At 35.6% G+C, this 17,502-nt stretch overlaps 1 protein-coding gene across 1 annotated transcript; it reads left to right on the forward strand.

Moving 5' to 3' along the window:
- Positions 1-7,456: 7,456 nt before the first annotated feature.
- Positions 7,457-10,470, forward strand: LOC131071347 (ethylene-responsive transcription factor ABR1). The gene is made up of 2 exons (XM_058007147.2): positions 7,457-8,160; positions 9,362-10,470. Exons 1-2 carry the CDS (start codon positions 7,767-7,769, stop codon positions 10,285-10,287), a joined length of 1,320 nt encoding a protein of 439 aa, XP_057863130.2. The 5' UTR covers positions 7,457-7,766; the 3' UTR covers positions 10,288-10,470.
- The last annotated feature ends 7,032 nt before the right edge of the window (positions 10,471-17,502 follow it).

Raw genomic sequence — 17,502 nt, forward strand, 5'->3', positions numbered from 1 at the left:
TCTAGCTTTTAGGCCATGAGCACTCATTGGTGGGTCCCATGGTAAGGTACCCTACCCCCTTGAGCCTTATCTTGGTCCTATTTGTAGATGGAATAGGGCATGGAACACCTTGGTCTAGACCATGGCACCCTAAAATGCCACAGTCCCTCTCAATGGGGCCCAAATTTGAATTGGGGTAGGTGTTATATCTCCCTACTAGGAATTGATCCTCATGGCTACACATGACCATTGGAAGTCGGTCTAATCAGTAAATTACCTAGGGAACCCTATATAATTACATTATATCAATTCATTTAGATCTAAGTCTCCATCCATTATCTATCCCTAATATTTGAGCATTTGTGAAGCATTCACCATCAAACATTTTCAGAGATCTTGATGCAGGAGCACCAGTCTAGTTATTACTAGTTGAGTATATTTCAATGGAATTGCTTGTGAGTGTGGCATCTTTTCTGGTTTGAGTATTTAGTGTTGTGGTTTTGGGTTTATTCCCTTGTGTTTGTCATGTTTGTCATGTTTGTCATGTTTGTCATGTTTGTCATGTTCGAGTTTCATAGCATTTGGCTTTGTTTCTGGTGAGATGTAGATTATGGTATTGGCCCGGTTGGTATGTTCTTACTGGTTAGTCTAGCAGTGTGTTGAGCGAAGTTGGATTTGGTTGCAGTTGATCTCTATGACTTGCAGATCATTGGAGATGTTGCTTTGGGCCTTGGACGATATTCCTAGAGGTTCGTGCATCATTTTATGTTTTGGAGATGTTCTTAGTGATTTGAGTCGACATGTTACTGTTACACGTTGAACATGAACCAGTTGGTCTTTGGGTCGACTTGTTTGAGTTGTAATTGTTTGTGGACAGTATAAATGGAAGCTTGTGAATCATTTGAGAATATAGAAGTTAGGAGATAGAAGACTTTGTTTTGAGATCATGCGAAGATGTAGATCCGGCAGGATTCTGATCCAGTTGGACTGAGGCCGGAAGGCTGAGGTCTGGATTAGGGTAGAATCGACAGACTGTTTCTGGAAGCCAAATTGATGTGTAGATGAGCGGATCTTATATTTGTGTTGTAAGCATTATTTGTATCCTGGACTGCATGTGGCATGTGTAACTCTTCAGACTATAATAAGATTCATTCATATTGTTTACCAGTTATGTGTTATGTCTTGTTATCAATTGTTCTTTCTATTGTTTCTGGCATCTTGTTACCAGTTACCGGTATGTTTTGTATGATTTATGTGTTAAGTTGCAAGGTTGGGTTGTCCTTTATTGGATTTCCCTGCCTTGACTATGTCATATCTTCAAGGCAACATATTCATCATTCAAGCATTGTGGAGCAAAATTACATCAATCTTATGTAAGCATGTGTGTGTGATTAGGGATTTTCATGTTCATATGTTTGTCATGCCATTACATACAATGTTTGTGATTAGATTCAAAGAGAATTGTATCATTAGCAACAATTGCATATCTGAGGTATATTAGCTTAAATAATTATTTCAATAATTACATTATTTCATTCAAGGTTGATTCCAAACCAAGGTTTGACTTAGGCAAACCCCTATTCCAAATATATTTTCCCTTTTTTCTATGTGTAGGAACAGGTACAAAGTTGTAATCATGAGGATCGATATCATTCGCAGAGATGAACAAGTTCAACTTTTGGAAGCAGAGAATTCAAAGGACCATGGTGAATTGGTACTACTTGGACCCAAAAAATCAGCCTGAACTTCTAGGAACATATCCTAAACATATTATTTTTGCCAGATCCAGGTTGGTGGCTTCGTGTGACATCTGTAGCTCACTGTTTCTGGCAATTTACATATGAAATTCCTTATTTTACCCCAATTTCAACATTTCACAAATACACCCTTCAATATAGAAAGAGGGGCAAACAAACCAGGTGAGCCTAATCAAAGTTTCAATCTTTTTCCCATTGGGATTAATCCTAGATCTATTAGGTCCATCCTTCTTTCAATGTGATGGTCTCTCAAGTAAAATTAGTGTTTTTGTTACCTTAATTGGTGAAAGCCTATTTTTCACCATTATAAGTTTTGTATTTTCTAGATCCTTTGTTCAATCTTCTCACAAAGTTTGCTTCTACTTCATCAATGTCATTGACATTGCTTGATTCAAGTCCATCTTTAATCTTCTTGGTAACTTTGAATGTTGCTCCCTTCTTCTCATTGCACTACTCACTAAGTTCTACAATCTCAAAGGTAGAGAGTAATCCATAGAGATTATCCAAGGTACATTTATCCAAATCATGACTTTATGATGGAAAACTCCTTAGCCTTATAGATTTTACACAGTGTTCTTATTACTTTTCCTACAACATATTTTCCACCAATACCTTTGATTGCATTGGCAACCTCATTCACTTGTTGCATGTAACTTTCAATGTTCTCTTTTCAAACATCCTTAATGTTTAAAATCCATGCTTTTGATTTTGCAATTTAACTTCCTTGGTCTTCTCATATCCTTCATAAATATTGCTCAATTTATCCCAAATTTGCTTTGCACTTGTGCATCCATTGATCTTGAAAAACTCTATGTCACTCAAACTACTAACAAGTATAATACTTTCCTTAGCATTATTTTCATGATTCATGACCTCATCCGTAGTAGTAGGACCACCTTGTGAAGTAGTATAACCAGTCTTGATAATGTCCCATATTCTGAGCGGCAGAGAGTTCAAATGCTATTCCATCTGTGACTTTGAAGCAAAGTAATTGAGCCATCAAACCTTGGTACCTACAAGTAGACTTCATGCGCCATCCAGGACCTTCCTCAAGTGGTTAAGCTTATCACACAGGAACCTTTCTCTAATACCAATTGTTGAACACACCATAGGACTGAGGGGGTTAAACCAATCCATACCTTAAAACAATCAACTTATAATCCTTCAAACTTCAAACCACAATTAATATATCTCTACAATTATGAAGCATGAAAGCACAAAACACAACATACACAAGAACAACAGATTTGCATGGAAAATGCAAGAAGGGAAAAACCATGGTGAGAATGACACTCACAATATAAATAATTGAATACATCATTTTATCCTTAATTCCAAGGAGATCACTACACTTGATTAGACTTGCAAAAATAAGGTGTACAACCTTAAGGCAAGATATAGAGGACTTACAATACTGAGATGCACAATCTCAAGGAAAAATATAAATATGCACAGGTTGTCAAAGGACTCATTGTCTTCCAGTAGGTATAGGAAATAATGAATTGTAATGAACAAGATCTCCTAATCATGAAACTGTCCTTGAACCACTATATCAAGCAACTTCCAAACAAAGTAATTTGTGTCATTAAACCTTGGTACCTACAAATAGACTTCATGCACCATCCTAGACCTTCCTCAAGTAGTTAAGCTTGAACAAAGAAACCTACCTCTAATACCAGTTGTTGAACACACCATAGGACTAAGAGGGGGGTAAACCAATCCATATCTTAAAATAACCAACTTATAATCCTTCAAACTTCAAACCACAATTAATATATCTTTGCAATTATGAAACATGAAAGCACAAAACACAACACACACAAGAACTCCATATTTACATGGAAAGCCCATGAAGGGAAAAATCACAGTGAGAGCGATTCTCACAATATGAATAGTTGATTACAATGTTCTAGGCTTAAGGCCAAGGAGCTCACTGTACCTAACTGGACTTGCGAAACTAAGGTACACAACTTTAAGGCAAGATACAAACGACTTGTAATACTGAGACACACAATCCCAAGGCAAGATATAAAGAACTCCACATGCTACCAAAGGACTCACTGTCTTCTAGTAGATATAGGAAATAATGAATTGTAATGAACAAGATCTCTTGATCATTTTTTTTTCTTGAACCACTATGTCAAGTGAACAATATCATGGCAAACATTAGTGACATCATTTAGGTGTCTCAACACACTGTTACGCTAAAGATATGATCATCAAAGCTCATCACAAACTGAAATTTGCACTTCTGCTACTTCTACATCATTCACATCCAATTCACAACAATCCACACACATCGCATACAACAACTCATACATATACACATCTATTTGTAGCATCGTAAATTGTACGCACTTGCTAAGGTGGTACAATTTCACACCTAGTTTAGCACCCGCCTTGGAGCATTTTGCATTTTGCATTGCATTTCCCCTTTAGCACTTAATTAATTAAATTAATTAGGTCTAAGGTTCTATTTCATCATCTTCCACATCATAAAGTTGGGCCCTTTCATTAAAGTGTGCCCCTTTCATTTTATTCCTCCAATACATCATTTAATCAAAAACCCTAATTAGGTCCTATTTTGAACTTGGGGGCTTGATTTCGGGGGTCAAAACATCTCGAAATCACCTGTAACTTTGGGATTCTCTCTAAAATCATCATATCCGACGGCCCTGAAAATTTGGTAAAAAGTTGTCGGGACCATGGCGCCCGGCGTGCACATGGTCCCGGACATTTTTCCCGAAATTTTAGGAGCACGATCCAATCATAAAATAAAGCTTAACCCCAAGAAATTGGTGGGAGATTCAATCTCTAGGTCGGCCAAAAGTTGAAATTAAGACCTAGGGTTTCATATATAAGAGCTCTCTTTCTTCATTTGAAAGGATCACGAATTTTGGTTTCAAGGGACCTTCTATGCAGCAAAAAGGGCAGATCTTTGAAGACTTCAACAACATTCAACATCCATCCATCAAGCATCTATCAATTTCATTCATCCATTTAGGGCTTTGAAGGCATTGAAGAACAATAAGGGATCACCGACTGAAGATTGGCTTGTACCCCTCCCTTGGGGTTGGGTATGATTTCATGTTGTTTTCATGTCTTTGCATAAGCTTCATCATATCATTTGTATTCATGCTTTAGATCACTTTGCATCTTGATTTGGAGCATTTACATTATCATTTGCAAGCAATTAGGGTTTACTTTCTAGGTTGCTCTAGTTTGCTTACTTGCATTTTAGGATCTTGCACACACACAAGGTCTGCACACACTACTTTTACAATACAACTTGGCTATTCGTGGAGATGGAAATCACCAAAGCGGGGGTTTGACTAAGGCAAAACCCTATATAGCCGCCCACCATACCTTTTCAGATATAAGTGCAGGTTTTTGGATTCAGACGATGCCGCAAGTTGCAGATCCGACGGAAGCAGACGGAGACTGAACTTCACACCAAATTGCAGAGCGAAAGACCAGGACAGGGGCGTGGGGCGCCCTGGTCCCTAGGACAGGGGTGCTGGGCGCCCTGGTCCCTCTGTCAGACAACAGTTTCAGCATTTTTCTGACAGCTTTTCAGGTTGCAAAACAACAGTTTCAGGGGCAGAATCAGGACAGTGGCGCCCGCGCCCCCGTCCCGAACATTTTCACTCATATTTTAACACCGGGTATGCATTTACATTCTTGTCTTGTCCTTGTGTTTATAGCTTTCCATTATTTAAGTTCAATTCTGCAATCTTGTTATTAGTTCATACTTGCACTCTAGGACTAGTAGTTGAACTTGCATCATTTTATCTATCATTTGCAACAAAGGAATAGAAATCCTAATAGGTAGCCCGTGGCTCTCTCTTCCACAAAAAGAAGTAGCCAATTGTGTGATACCTCTAGGCTCTTTCGTATTCCACAAGTGTGTGATTGAAAGTGAAATTAGGGCATGTTTGCATAGTGTCACTTTTTCCCCCACACACTATTTATACAAGGTTATACATTGAAACACTCAACTAGGTCAGCCAAAAACAAAATAAACATGAACTACATAAGGTTGACCACCCAAACCAAAAATACACAATGTGGTCCACTCTAGGAGATAAAGAAGGCCTGACCACATCACAAGACATCTTCCCAAGTTGATTCCAACTAACCGTACATGCTAGAACATCCACGAAAGTCGACATCAACTGTAACATGTAGAACAATAATGAAACACATTAACTAGTCAACCCAAATGCATCACCTAGTGCAAAAAATGCAAATCTACACACGCCACTGTGAGACCCATATCAACATACTAAATCAACCTCCAATGTATATCCAAACCATTGAGTATGATCCAAATAAGATACACCACCTAAGTCGGCCAAATACCAACACAGCTAACAACATTGAACACAAAACATCATCTGAAACACTACATGAACCATATAAACATGTCCTCCAAGCCGCAACACTTGAATCACCATAGTGGAGCAATGAAGAGCATTTTCCAATACAACCTTGATAGACAACCTCATTGTCAGCAAACCACCACAACCAATTACATCATTTGTGCAACTAAGAACCTAAAAACATGATAGTGCAACATCCGCAGAACATAGACATTATATCCAAAACCGCAGTCCATGAACATCAAGAACCAGAGGAATGCAAAGGATTCTTTGAGAAAGGCATTTAAATATTGTTTCCTACATATTGAAACTTCTACTAGACCAGCCTTCTGGAAACACCTCATACTTACTCAACATCACCGCCAAACAACATAATAACATCTGAACACTCATTTTCGAACCATCTACAACATCCGCACAACTAAACAACATTAATGACAACACCAACAAGTTTGAGATCAATGACAACACAACACAAGTTTCCAACAATATTGCAATGGGTGACCTTCGAGGAAGTCCTAATACTTCACCCTTGTGAGCATTGCCTAGATGCAACGAGTGCTAAGTGGGGTAGTAATTCTCATGAGAGATGAACTCTTATGAATCATTACTCCTGAAATATGGATCAATGAGTTTGACTCAAAAACTGCACAATGGATTTGACCCAAAAACTACATAGTTGAATCTTGAACAAGCAATTTTGACATTGTCCTAATAAACAAACTCATAAAATAATCTTTATGATCTGTTTTAATGAAGTGGGAATCTTATCTAGAAAACAAGAACCCTAATTTTAAATTCAATTAAAGTTTATCCAAGAAACAACCTAGTAATGATATACTCCTAAAATTCTCAAAAAAGCTAAACTATTATAAGAAGCTTCTTCTACGAAAGTGCCACATAAGCCAACTCTCCTATAACAAACTGATTAAAACTAACAAAATTGAGTCCGTGCGTTTCACGTTCTAGAGTAAACGTGAGTGTGCGACTCAAAAAGACAAAAGGACTCAAATCGAATACAATTAATTTGAGGCTTACGCAGTCAATAAAACATCATCCACGAGTGCGTCAAGGGAGGGCATTCCCACCATTTCGTTGACGCTTCCAAGCTTGAAAAAGAGCTAGACCACAGACCATTTTACTCCTCCGCCCACCCATTACAATGTGAATGCCCGGAAAGAATCCAAATTCCCAAATGGCCACCTACAATTTTATTCTATGCTTAGGAAACAAGATGGAAAACAATGGGGACGTAGTTTAAATATCTTTTCATTGGAGGGACCAACTCAAAAGTATGACCATAAAATTTTTGGTCTGTGGACGTTAAACAAACTGTTTTCATGCTAGATAATGGGCAAAACAATTGTCTATCACGTTTAAAATCTGTACCAAGATTTGACTTTCTCCCACAGACATGCCTGAAATCTGAAACTTGTATTGATTTAATGCCAAATCTCATTGACCCATTTTGCAGGATATAAGCATTTGTTATTCATAGCTATCCTTGTCTGGAACCCAATTGTTTTTCCATAACAGACCAATGTAAACCTAAATGGGATTAAGTTGTTGTTGAAAGATTTGATTGTAGCTAGCCCATAACTTAGCTTTAGATCATATTTATAGGTTACCCAGAAGGACAGTCTAAGTAATGGACAGAAGGGAGCAGAATAAATCTTCTTCTGCAGAAGATTCTAGAGAGAATGTTAGTGTTGTTGATATTCCTGGATTGAGGATTGGAATGAATGCCCAAGATGAGATGTCCATGATTATCTCTGCTCTTTCTCGTGTGATGGGTGCCCCTCAAGAAGAGCAGAGTTCTGTGTTGGATCAATCTGTGAGTACCCATGAGAGTATGTTATCTTCAAGTGTTCAATCTGGGCAGAAGAGATTGAGAGAAGAAGAGTCATTGATCAGCCATGGAGGTGGTCAGTTAGAGGCTGCCAAGGAAGCAGAGACCATAAGCAAGGGGAAAAGAACCATGATGGAAAGTGGCCCCAGTGAGCATAGTAGAGAAACACATGACTCATATAGTTCTGACTCTGGTAAGTGATCATTATCCATTGGCATTCTATTATGGTATATTTCAGTTTTGTTCTGCACACCTAACATGACTTTTTATCATAGGAATAACAGGCTTATATGACAATTTCACAAGGTTTAAATGAAGATTAGATGTGTGTTAATGTATGATAATATGTGTGTGTTAGAAGAAATCTAGCTAGAGATCCCCATGCTATGGTTTTTTGTATGGTTGTTAGATCTCATGTCAACATTCTTACTTGCAAACCCATGACCCACGCAAACACCTAATGTTCGAAGGGTGGAGCTTAGCATAACCTTGGCCCTTGGGTTATATAAGTTTTAAGTTTCCTCGGTCAGAGATAAAATGAAGAGGGTGTTAGATCAATCCACACTCTTTGTGATTTTTCTTTATGAAGGATTTTGATATGGACTCTGGATTTATGTTGATATTTTTTCCGTTGAGAGTCAAAGATTTATTTCATAAAAGTTAAAATAAAAGTTATTTAGAATATAATCGTAGCTTTGTCTCTTAGTTATTCAGAACACAATTGTAACCTTGTCTCTTGTATATCATACTTCTAAAGATTTGAATCTTGTTAAATGATATAATCAAAAAAATATACCATTGCCTTCATCAATTCTGTTAACACTTCCTATTCTCTATACATCTTCTCTTCTATCTCATGATAATAGAAGAAGAAACCTATTTATAAGAAGTCAGATATAAAAAAACTTTCATATCTGTTTCCAAAATAGAAATGGGATTCAAATAGTATTATACAACCACCCACTAGAACCCAAAAGGAATGAAATTTCCTCACCAACATAGGGGAAGAATGAAGGGAATATCTTCTCGGGATAATCACATTTGTTTAGTTAGATTTGCTCTTCGGTTTTATTTTAGCTGCTTAATCTTCTTGTTAGAAACTATGCATGCCTTCCAAATACAATGCTCTTGTTCTTTTCCAATCAAGTAAGACTTTATATTGAAATCTCAATGCTGTTGTTCAATTCCAAACATGTACATACATTGAACTAATGTTGTTATATATATGTTACATTTGCCTTCTATTCCACATATATGATCTAGCATTGAAAATACACTGGCATTTAGATTATCTTCTTTTCAAAATACCTTACATTTCTTGAGTCATATTGGCTATTCTTCTCCTGCAATACCCAAACAGAATGATCACAAATTCATGTATTTTGTGAAAGCAGTTGCAGAAGCAGAGAAGGGAGAAGGATCTGCAGAAACAAAGGACCAATCTATAGCTGCAAAATCTGAGGAAAGTAGTGGTACAAAGGAGGAGAAAGCTACAAAAAAGAGGAGGTATAGAGGAGTGAGACAGAGGCCATGGGGCAAATGGGCTGCTGAGATTAGAGATCCAAAGAAGGCTGCAAGAGTTTGGTTGGGAACATTTGACACAGCTGAAGATGCTGCAAGAGCCTATGATAATGCAGCTATCAACTTTAGAGGTGCAAGAGCCAAGCTAAACTTTCCAGATGAAGTTATTGCTAGAAACCAACTCACAACTGCTCAAGAGACTCGTCATTTTCCTCTTCACATGCAAAGAAGCACAGCTTCTCTACCAACATTGTACTATCCTTTCAGCAGCCATCAACCTCCTAGTACTCACAACCTTTCTTTTCCTCACTTCCAACGTTCCCTTACATTCCCAACCATGCATGGCTATTCCCCATTGATGCCTATGGATGTTTCTCATGCACACCTAGATACTAATATACCTTTGAATCCTCCAAGTTTTTCACAACCAAGTGGGTATTTCTGGCAAGGAGATTCTAATGGTTTGAATCCTCTGGCCCAAAGAAGTATAAATCCCATGACATATTCTGCAGGAATGTGGCCAAGTGATCAATCTGCACAACCCAATATAGCAACAAGAGAAAGCTATCCAAATGTAAGCCCTTTCCAAGGTGCAGGCACATTGTTTCAACATGACCCAATTGGCAATCTTTATCCTTCATTGCAATCCTTTCCTCTGGTCCAAAGATTACAAGGACCTGAATCTTATGAAGCTTCAACACAAATGCTTATGTCAGAAGAATGGAGTCCAAGTAATGCAGAAGATACTCAGCAGGGGAACCTATCTTCTTCCACAACTACAACATCTGGTCTACATTAAACTCGCCCTATCTATTCATTTTGCATGTCGTATGTACTTTTTTGTACTATGAGACCATACAATATTTGAAGAATACTTGTAGAGAGTACTTGTATTTAACACAAGTTCCATACTTCGTAGAATTGTCATAGTCCATTGATTAAACAATTCAATTTGCTTTCAAATTCTGTGTTCCACTTGTTTCCTAGGTGGAGATATTGTAAACCCATACTATGTAAAGCTTATCTCATCATTTTTTTTTAAGAATTCTTCGAGTTGTATTGTAATTGTTATTCGAAGTATAATTTAAGTGTGTTATTCAAAGGTTATGATTCAGTCAATGGATGAAAACATTAATATAAATGATTATATCAGTTATGAAAATTTAGATTTACAATAAAAGTAATAAAAAGTTTATAATTGTTTTATTGGTTATGGTATAATGTGATAGCTAATCATGATATTGTCACAAAAGTTTTGTTGGACCAACATATTCATAAGGTCAAAATCGCACTAGGTCAATGTGTTTGTGAGCCTTTGCATTCTCTCAATACCTCGTCGAGCCATTGTACTCACGGGCCTTGCATTGTCACAAGCCCCCAACTCTAGGATTAAATCACAATATTGTTGATGATGTCACAAAGGTTCAAACTTTTGTCGGGCCAACATGTTCACATGGTCCAAATGTCCATTGGGTCGATGTACTTGTGAGCCTCTGCATTTTCACAAGGCCCCATCAAGCCATTGCACTCATGAACCTTACATTCTCACAACCTCCAACTTATAGGTTTAAAATCGGACTAGACCAATCCTCTCATAGATTTAAAGTCTCCACTAAACCAGTGCACTCATGACTCTGAACCACTAGTACTAATGCAACTAGAAAAAGAAGTTCCCCATATTATAATCTCACCTTTTCGTAACTCCAGCTAAACATGTTGAATTGAAAAAACATCATAAATAAATAAATAATCCCTTTTTTGAAAGGCGAAAATGCCTACTTATTTTATATGACCCACAAAAATGAACACATGTTATTTAACAAATTCACTGTAGCTTTGCCAGCTTCATCTGTCTCCATTTGTGGAATTTAATAATTTTGACATTGAAAGAATGACAAAGTGGACCGGCTACCCGATGACGTGGCAACTAACGGAAGTTTCTTAAATTCCAAAACTTTTTCACTTCTAAATGATTGGGTACACGTGGACACCCAAAAAATCGTCAGTCAGAAAGTAAGCTTTTTGAGTTTGACCTGCAACTTGCAATGGCCGGTGATTGACCAAATCATCAACGAACATATTCTTTTAACAAATTTGTACAAATACGTAATAATAATTATGATCAAGAAAATCCACGTGGCAGGATTTTCCTTTTACTTTTAAGATATCATTATTTTTTCACATGGAAAAATGTAATCGCCTTGGGATTTGTGCAATTTGTTTTATACATTTTAATAAAATAGTTATATTCTAAAATCTTTGAAAATTCAATTGATTAACTGTATGAAAGTTCCTTTAACACTACTTTATTAGCAATTATCATTAAAAATGGTTTTTTTTAAAAAGAAATTCAGATATGTGTGTGTATCACATGTTTAAAGATATTAATGATCATAAACAATATTGTGTTGTGGTCAAATGATAGTGAATATAAGATATGGAGCATTGGATTCAAATCTAATTTAATAATTAGATAATGAACACATTAATTTAAACAAATATTTTAGGTTTTATTTGTTGATTGTTAATTAAATTGAATAATATTTGATGTTACAACACATGAATATAACTAATTCATTTAATTAAAACATGTTTGAAAATATTTTTAGAATTTTACAATTTCATATATACAATGTTAAAATGTTCTAGAATTTAGAAAAAAATGTTTTTTTTTTAATTTGAAAAATCGTTGTCCTTGTGGTAAGTGGTCAATCATAGTTTTTATTTAGTGAGTTAGTTTACATCTCCTCAAAAGAAAAAAATGGATTTAATAATTTTTTTAATGTAAACTATAGATTTTGAACTTGGTTGTATTATATGATATGACAATTTCTTAAATATTAATAATTGTAAAAAATATAAAAAAATAAATGGTAAAAGCAATTACTTAACACATGATTAAAATCCATGTCCATCTCAAACGTATTTGTAAGGAGAAAACATCATTAAATAAAAATATATAATTAATTTAGATAATACCTAGTTGAGATGAATAATTAAAGAGGATGGTAGGTGTATTTAGTTTTAGGATTGATGATAGATAAATGGCATTGATTCTATTCTACAATGATATGTGAAACTATCAAGCTAATGTTTAAAGAGACCATTGAAGAGTTTACCTACTTGATAGATGAAAACGTAATCTTAAGTCAAACCTCATGATGGACAAAATTAATGATTATGAGAAAGAAAAAAATCGCATATATGTAATTGGTCTATATAATGATGATGTAGATTCAATTCTTTTGTTGCTCTTCAAAATTGAAGTGCATAATTTAATTATTCTCCTCTTTCCTCATTTCATTCCTTCTTTTTAAATATCACGATATAATAACATGTGTTAGTTCAACTTGTAATGGCTAGTAAAAGGGGGAAATAAAGTTTAAATTTGAATTTAATGCAATAGATTTTGAAGTTCAACTATATGCTCTTCAAGGTTGATCTTGATAAAAAATTGTACCACTGAAAACATGATCTAACTTCGAATAAAGATGTGAGGTGAGGAATGGAGGCATGAAATTCAAACCAATGGGGGTGAAACAAAGATGAATAGGGATCAACAAATGTGGGATTGTGGGCTAAGCATAATGCAAGAGAATACAATGTGTTGATAAGTTATTATAATTGACCACTCCCATCAAGGTGGGCACAAGATTAAATGGGAAATAACATGACTATCTTAATTTCACCATAAAATTTTCCCCAACTTTAATATGAATGTGAATCTAACATAAGCTTATATATATTTTGAAGTATATAGACATTCTCAACCAACATTCAAAAATTAACTATTTAAACACTCATAAGAATATTGCCTCTATAAAAAGACATAATGAATCTTCTAAATGCATTTTTATTTGTAGGGTTACCTCATAAAAACATATTAAATAAACTAAGTATAATGGGTTTTATTTGCTAAATGAGAAAAATAATCAAAAAAAAAAAATTTTAAAAATAGTTACTTTAATTGTCTAGGAAAAATGAGAAGGGTAGAGAAAGAATAATAATTTTTTCTTATGTAAAAAGTGACAAGAAGAATTTTGTCTGATATGGAAATATGATATGGACTTGTGTGATCTAGCAATGTGACAAAGTTCCAACAATGCAACAATGTGATTTAAAAAGACTCTGTGCAAAAAAATATGGTCAAGGCAAAAGGAAAAATATTGTAACAATAAAAACATTTTCACATAATCATATGAGAGAAAAATATGCAAACATATATTCAAAAGGGTGATTGTAGGATCATGATGGGTCAAATTATGCCTTCAAGGAAGTGGTAATGAAAATACAGAAAAAAAAAGTTAAGAAAATTCACATAAAAATCTAAATAGATATTAACATAATTTTAAAAATCTATAAGAATATAATTTTAAGTAAATTGAATGAGTTTCTAGACTACTGCTTTAAAAAAAAAAAAACTTTGGTGAAAATTTAAAATTTTAATAGAGCAGTGTACTATAAAAAATAAAAATAAAAAAACATTTGTCATTCTAGCCAACCTAAATATAAGCATTTTTTCTTATTAATTATTAGTTCCTAGCACATGAGGAATACTTATGCATTCACCCAAATTTATTATTTGTCAAAGCTTCAACCAATGACAATCAAGAATTAAAATAGTTTGATCAATTTTCCTAATGTCTATATTTTTTAAAATTTATTTCTATATGCTGGAAATGTGGTATCAACCTGCAATAGAGAAGAACACTTCAAAAACACACATGAAACATTACATTAGAATTAGAAATCAAAAACAAAACAAAACAAATTAATGAATCAAAACTCTTTAAAATCGTTCCATGCCCTTGTATCTCTAAAGATCTCTAAGATTCAAGGTGGCCCTCACTTGGAAGAGCACTTGATCCTCAAGATGACAACCTAGAGAATGAGATTTAAATGATTCTAAGATCTAAATGGATGCGACTATGAAGCTAGTGAATTATCTAGATATGAAACTAGATAATGATATGGTGCAAGATATTGATATGAAGCTAAAACTAATATGAAAATGATAATGAAATGAAGCTAACATGATATATCTAAGATTATAATGCTATCAATAATGATCTAAAATGTTATTCTATCAAAGAGAGATATTGTGCTTAATGTTATGAGACTATAATGTAGATGCATAAAAACTTGATATGAGAATGAAGAATGAAAGTTCTATTTATAGGGCAAATAGGGCAGTGGAGGGTTGAGATTGAATAATCTCAACAAGGGCTAGGATTGAAAGTTACTCAATCCATGTTTACAATTTTCACCAATGAAATGGTGACAATTGTCAACAAGAGGTGGCTTGAGAGGATATGCAAGAGGCACTAAATGCCTAAGAAGACATGAAGGTTACCTTAGGACGAAGGTTGAGGTTGGGTTAGGGTCATCCTTTGGATAAATCTTTTACCCAAGGGGTAAACTCTTGTGCAAGGGTTAATAGGATAACTAGGGTCAAAGTCATGAGTGCTTGATGAGACCCTTGGGTTAGATGAGGGTAAAGTTAGAGAGAAAGTAGATCTAACCATGAGGGGAAGGTTGAGTTATTCATTAATGGTTAAGAAGACTTTGGGGACCAATTTGTAAGAGTCTTTCCAAATTTGGGGCCCGAACTGATAGGGAGGTAGTGCAAGTGGAATGCTCAAGAGACTTGTATGGTCACTAAGTATAGGTCCTTACTAATTTCAAGGTGTTGTTGTTGTAATCAGAGTGCAAAGGTTCATAGACAACCTGAAACATCCTCTTGATCCACCTCCCTAGGACAAGACTTCTTGGTTGCTCAAAGGCTTCAACCCCATAATCACTCTGGCTTGGTAAACTGACTCCTTATTCACCCTCTTGGCTTTCATTACTCTGTCCCTGACCTGCTCCCTGACTGCACAAGGTCTCCTTTTATTGGTTTACACATTGATACCAAGTCTTGCTCCCAATGGTGTCTTTTGCCTTCTACGTTTTGAGATGTAGAAGTCCTCCTCAAGTGCTAAAACTAAGTTTTTGGAGTCTACCACACAAAAAGTGTTAAAATCAGGTGAAGACAACTTGTTTCAACTGGCATTGATGACTTTTGTGTTTTACATCCACCATTTGTGTACCCGATTTGATAAAAACTCAATTTTGAGGCCTAAAAAGGCTACAAGCAATTAGCCCTCCTTTTGGGGTTTTGTGCTCACCCTGCTCAAGAGATGGACCTCTTGACTTAAAGCATCACATATTTGGATACCCTTTTGGTGGTTCTTGAAGATTTACCAAGTTTAGGGGTCCCTAAAGCCTTCTCCGTGACTGTCCCAAAAATGGGCATAAAAAGAGGGTTTTGGTAGGGCTTGTTGGCAAAAACCAAATTTCAAACTTGAGATCCTCCAAATGACTCAAGGACACCTAATTCTACCTTTCTTTTGACCAACCAGGCCATAAAAAAGAAGGTTTAAACCTCACAAAGTGAAGAACAAGATTTTCATAAAATGCACAAAAGGGAAATGCAACATTTGACAACTTTTCACTTTTTGCCTTCTACAAACACAACTTTGCAAAAATTCCAATTACAAATTGAAGCATATGAACATGGCCAACATTAGAGACAAGAAGGAATCCAATTTGCCCTGCACAAAAGGCATTAGGCAATTACAAAATAACAAATAGTTCACTATCAAGCTAAATAGGACTGCATTTTGCCCTCTCACTGCCTTTTTCACATTGGACCTGCATTTCACACTATTAAAACTCCTTTTCAAAGGACTGCTTTGTGCTTTCTTGACATTACATTGTCCCTTTATGATTAATATCCTTCATACCTGCAAATTTAGAAGGGAGATTACATGTACAATCTTCAAAACATTGTAAGAATCAGTCCTAGATGACTGTGGCAGCCTGTTGGGCGTTTTTCATTTTGCCTAAAGAGATCATTGTTTGATCTTGGCATTTACAATACCCATGGGTAGGGCTTACACTTCTCTTTGTTCTTGTTTTCAAACAAACAAAGTATTGACAAAGGTTTTCACACACCAATGAATGGTGGAGAGCAAACAAGGAAGGAAAACTACTAGCAAACAATGACTCACTATTTTGGTTTACAATTCACCAAACTGAAACATATAACCCTCCTTTTCCAGGATTAGGCAGCCTCTTCGCTTGCATATAACACTTGGTCATCAAAACAGGTCTGTTCACCAAAAGAATGCAATTTCTATGGGAGAGCAAAGCATCAAACTTATGCAAGACCCTAGCCAAATGGCATACTTGCCTAGGGCTCCGTGGCCACAAAACTCCTTGCACCTGCACTCTTGAAACCAAAACACATATTTACATAATTTACAAATTGACCAACTGCTTCTTGAGAAGCCATGAACATTTTAGGACTTCAAGAAGCCAAGTTGGTCAAGCATCCTTGCCCAAATTCCTAGATAGGGCAATGAAATTGTCAAATCAAACCAATTTTGCTACAACCTCAAAACTTAACCAAATTTAATGCCACCAAAGGGAGAAGTTTAAGAAAACATAGTGGAAACTAAAAAATGCAAGAACAGTACGGAAAAGTACATCAGATGTACGGATTGCTGCTCACATCAAGTTAGAAACTAGGGAAAAACAAGGTAAAATGAGTGCAAACTTTCAAAATGATTGATAACTCCGATTGAAAAACCCTTACAATAGTTCCAACAAGAGAAAAAATACCATTCCAAGTTGTTTAACCTCCTGTACGGACAGGTACATGTCCAAAAACACTAAATTTGACATTTTGGATGCCTAAATGATAACTTTTGATGCCTAGAAGGTGTAGGGTTGATCTCAAAACCCACAAAACACCTAAGAACACTTCTCACACCTACAAACCAAACACAAAACATGCCTAGACCTTTTCAAAACAAAAACACATTAAAAACTCACTTTTACAACATTTTGCCTGGCAACTCCAAAACTGGCAATTTTGAGCAAAAGATGAAAACAGGAAATCAAAACCACAAAATGAGTTCAAAACTCATCCAAACAACTTAAAGCAACACAAAAACAACTTAAACAACCA

The sequence above is a fragment of the Cryptomeria japonica genome, chromosome 2 (assembly GCF_030272615.1).
Source record: "Cryptomeria japonica chromosome 2, Sugi_1.0, whole genome shotgun sequence".
NCBI lineage: Eukaryota > Viridiplantae > Streptophyta > Pinopsida > Cupressales > Cupressaceae > Cryptomeria > Cryptomeria japonica.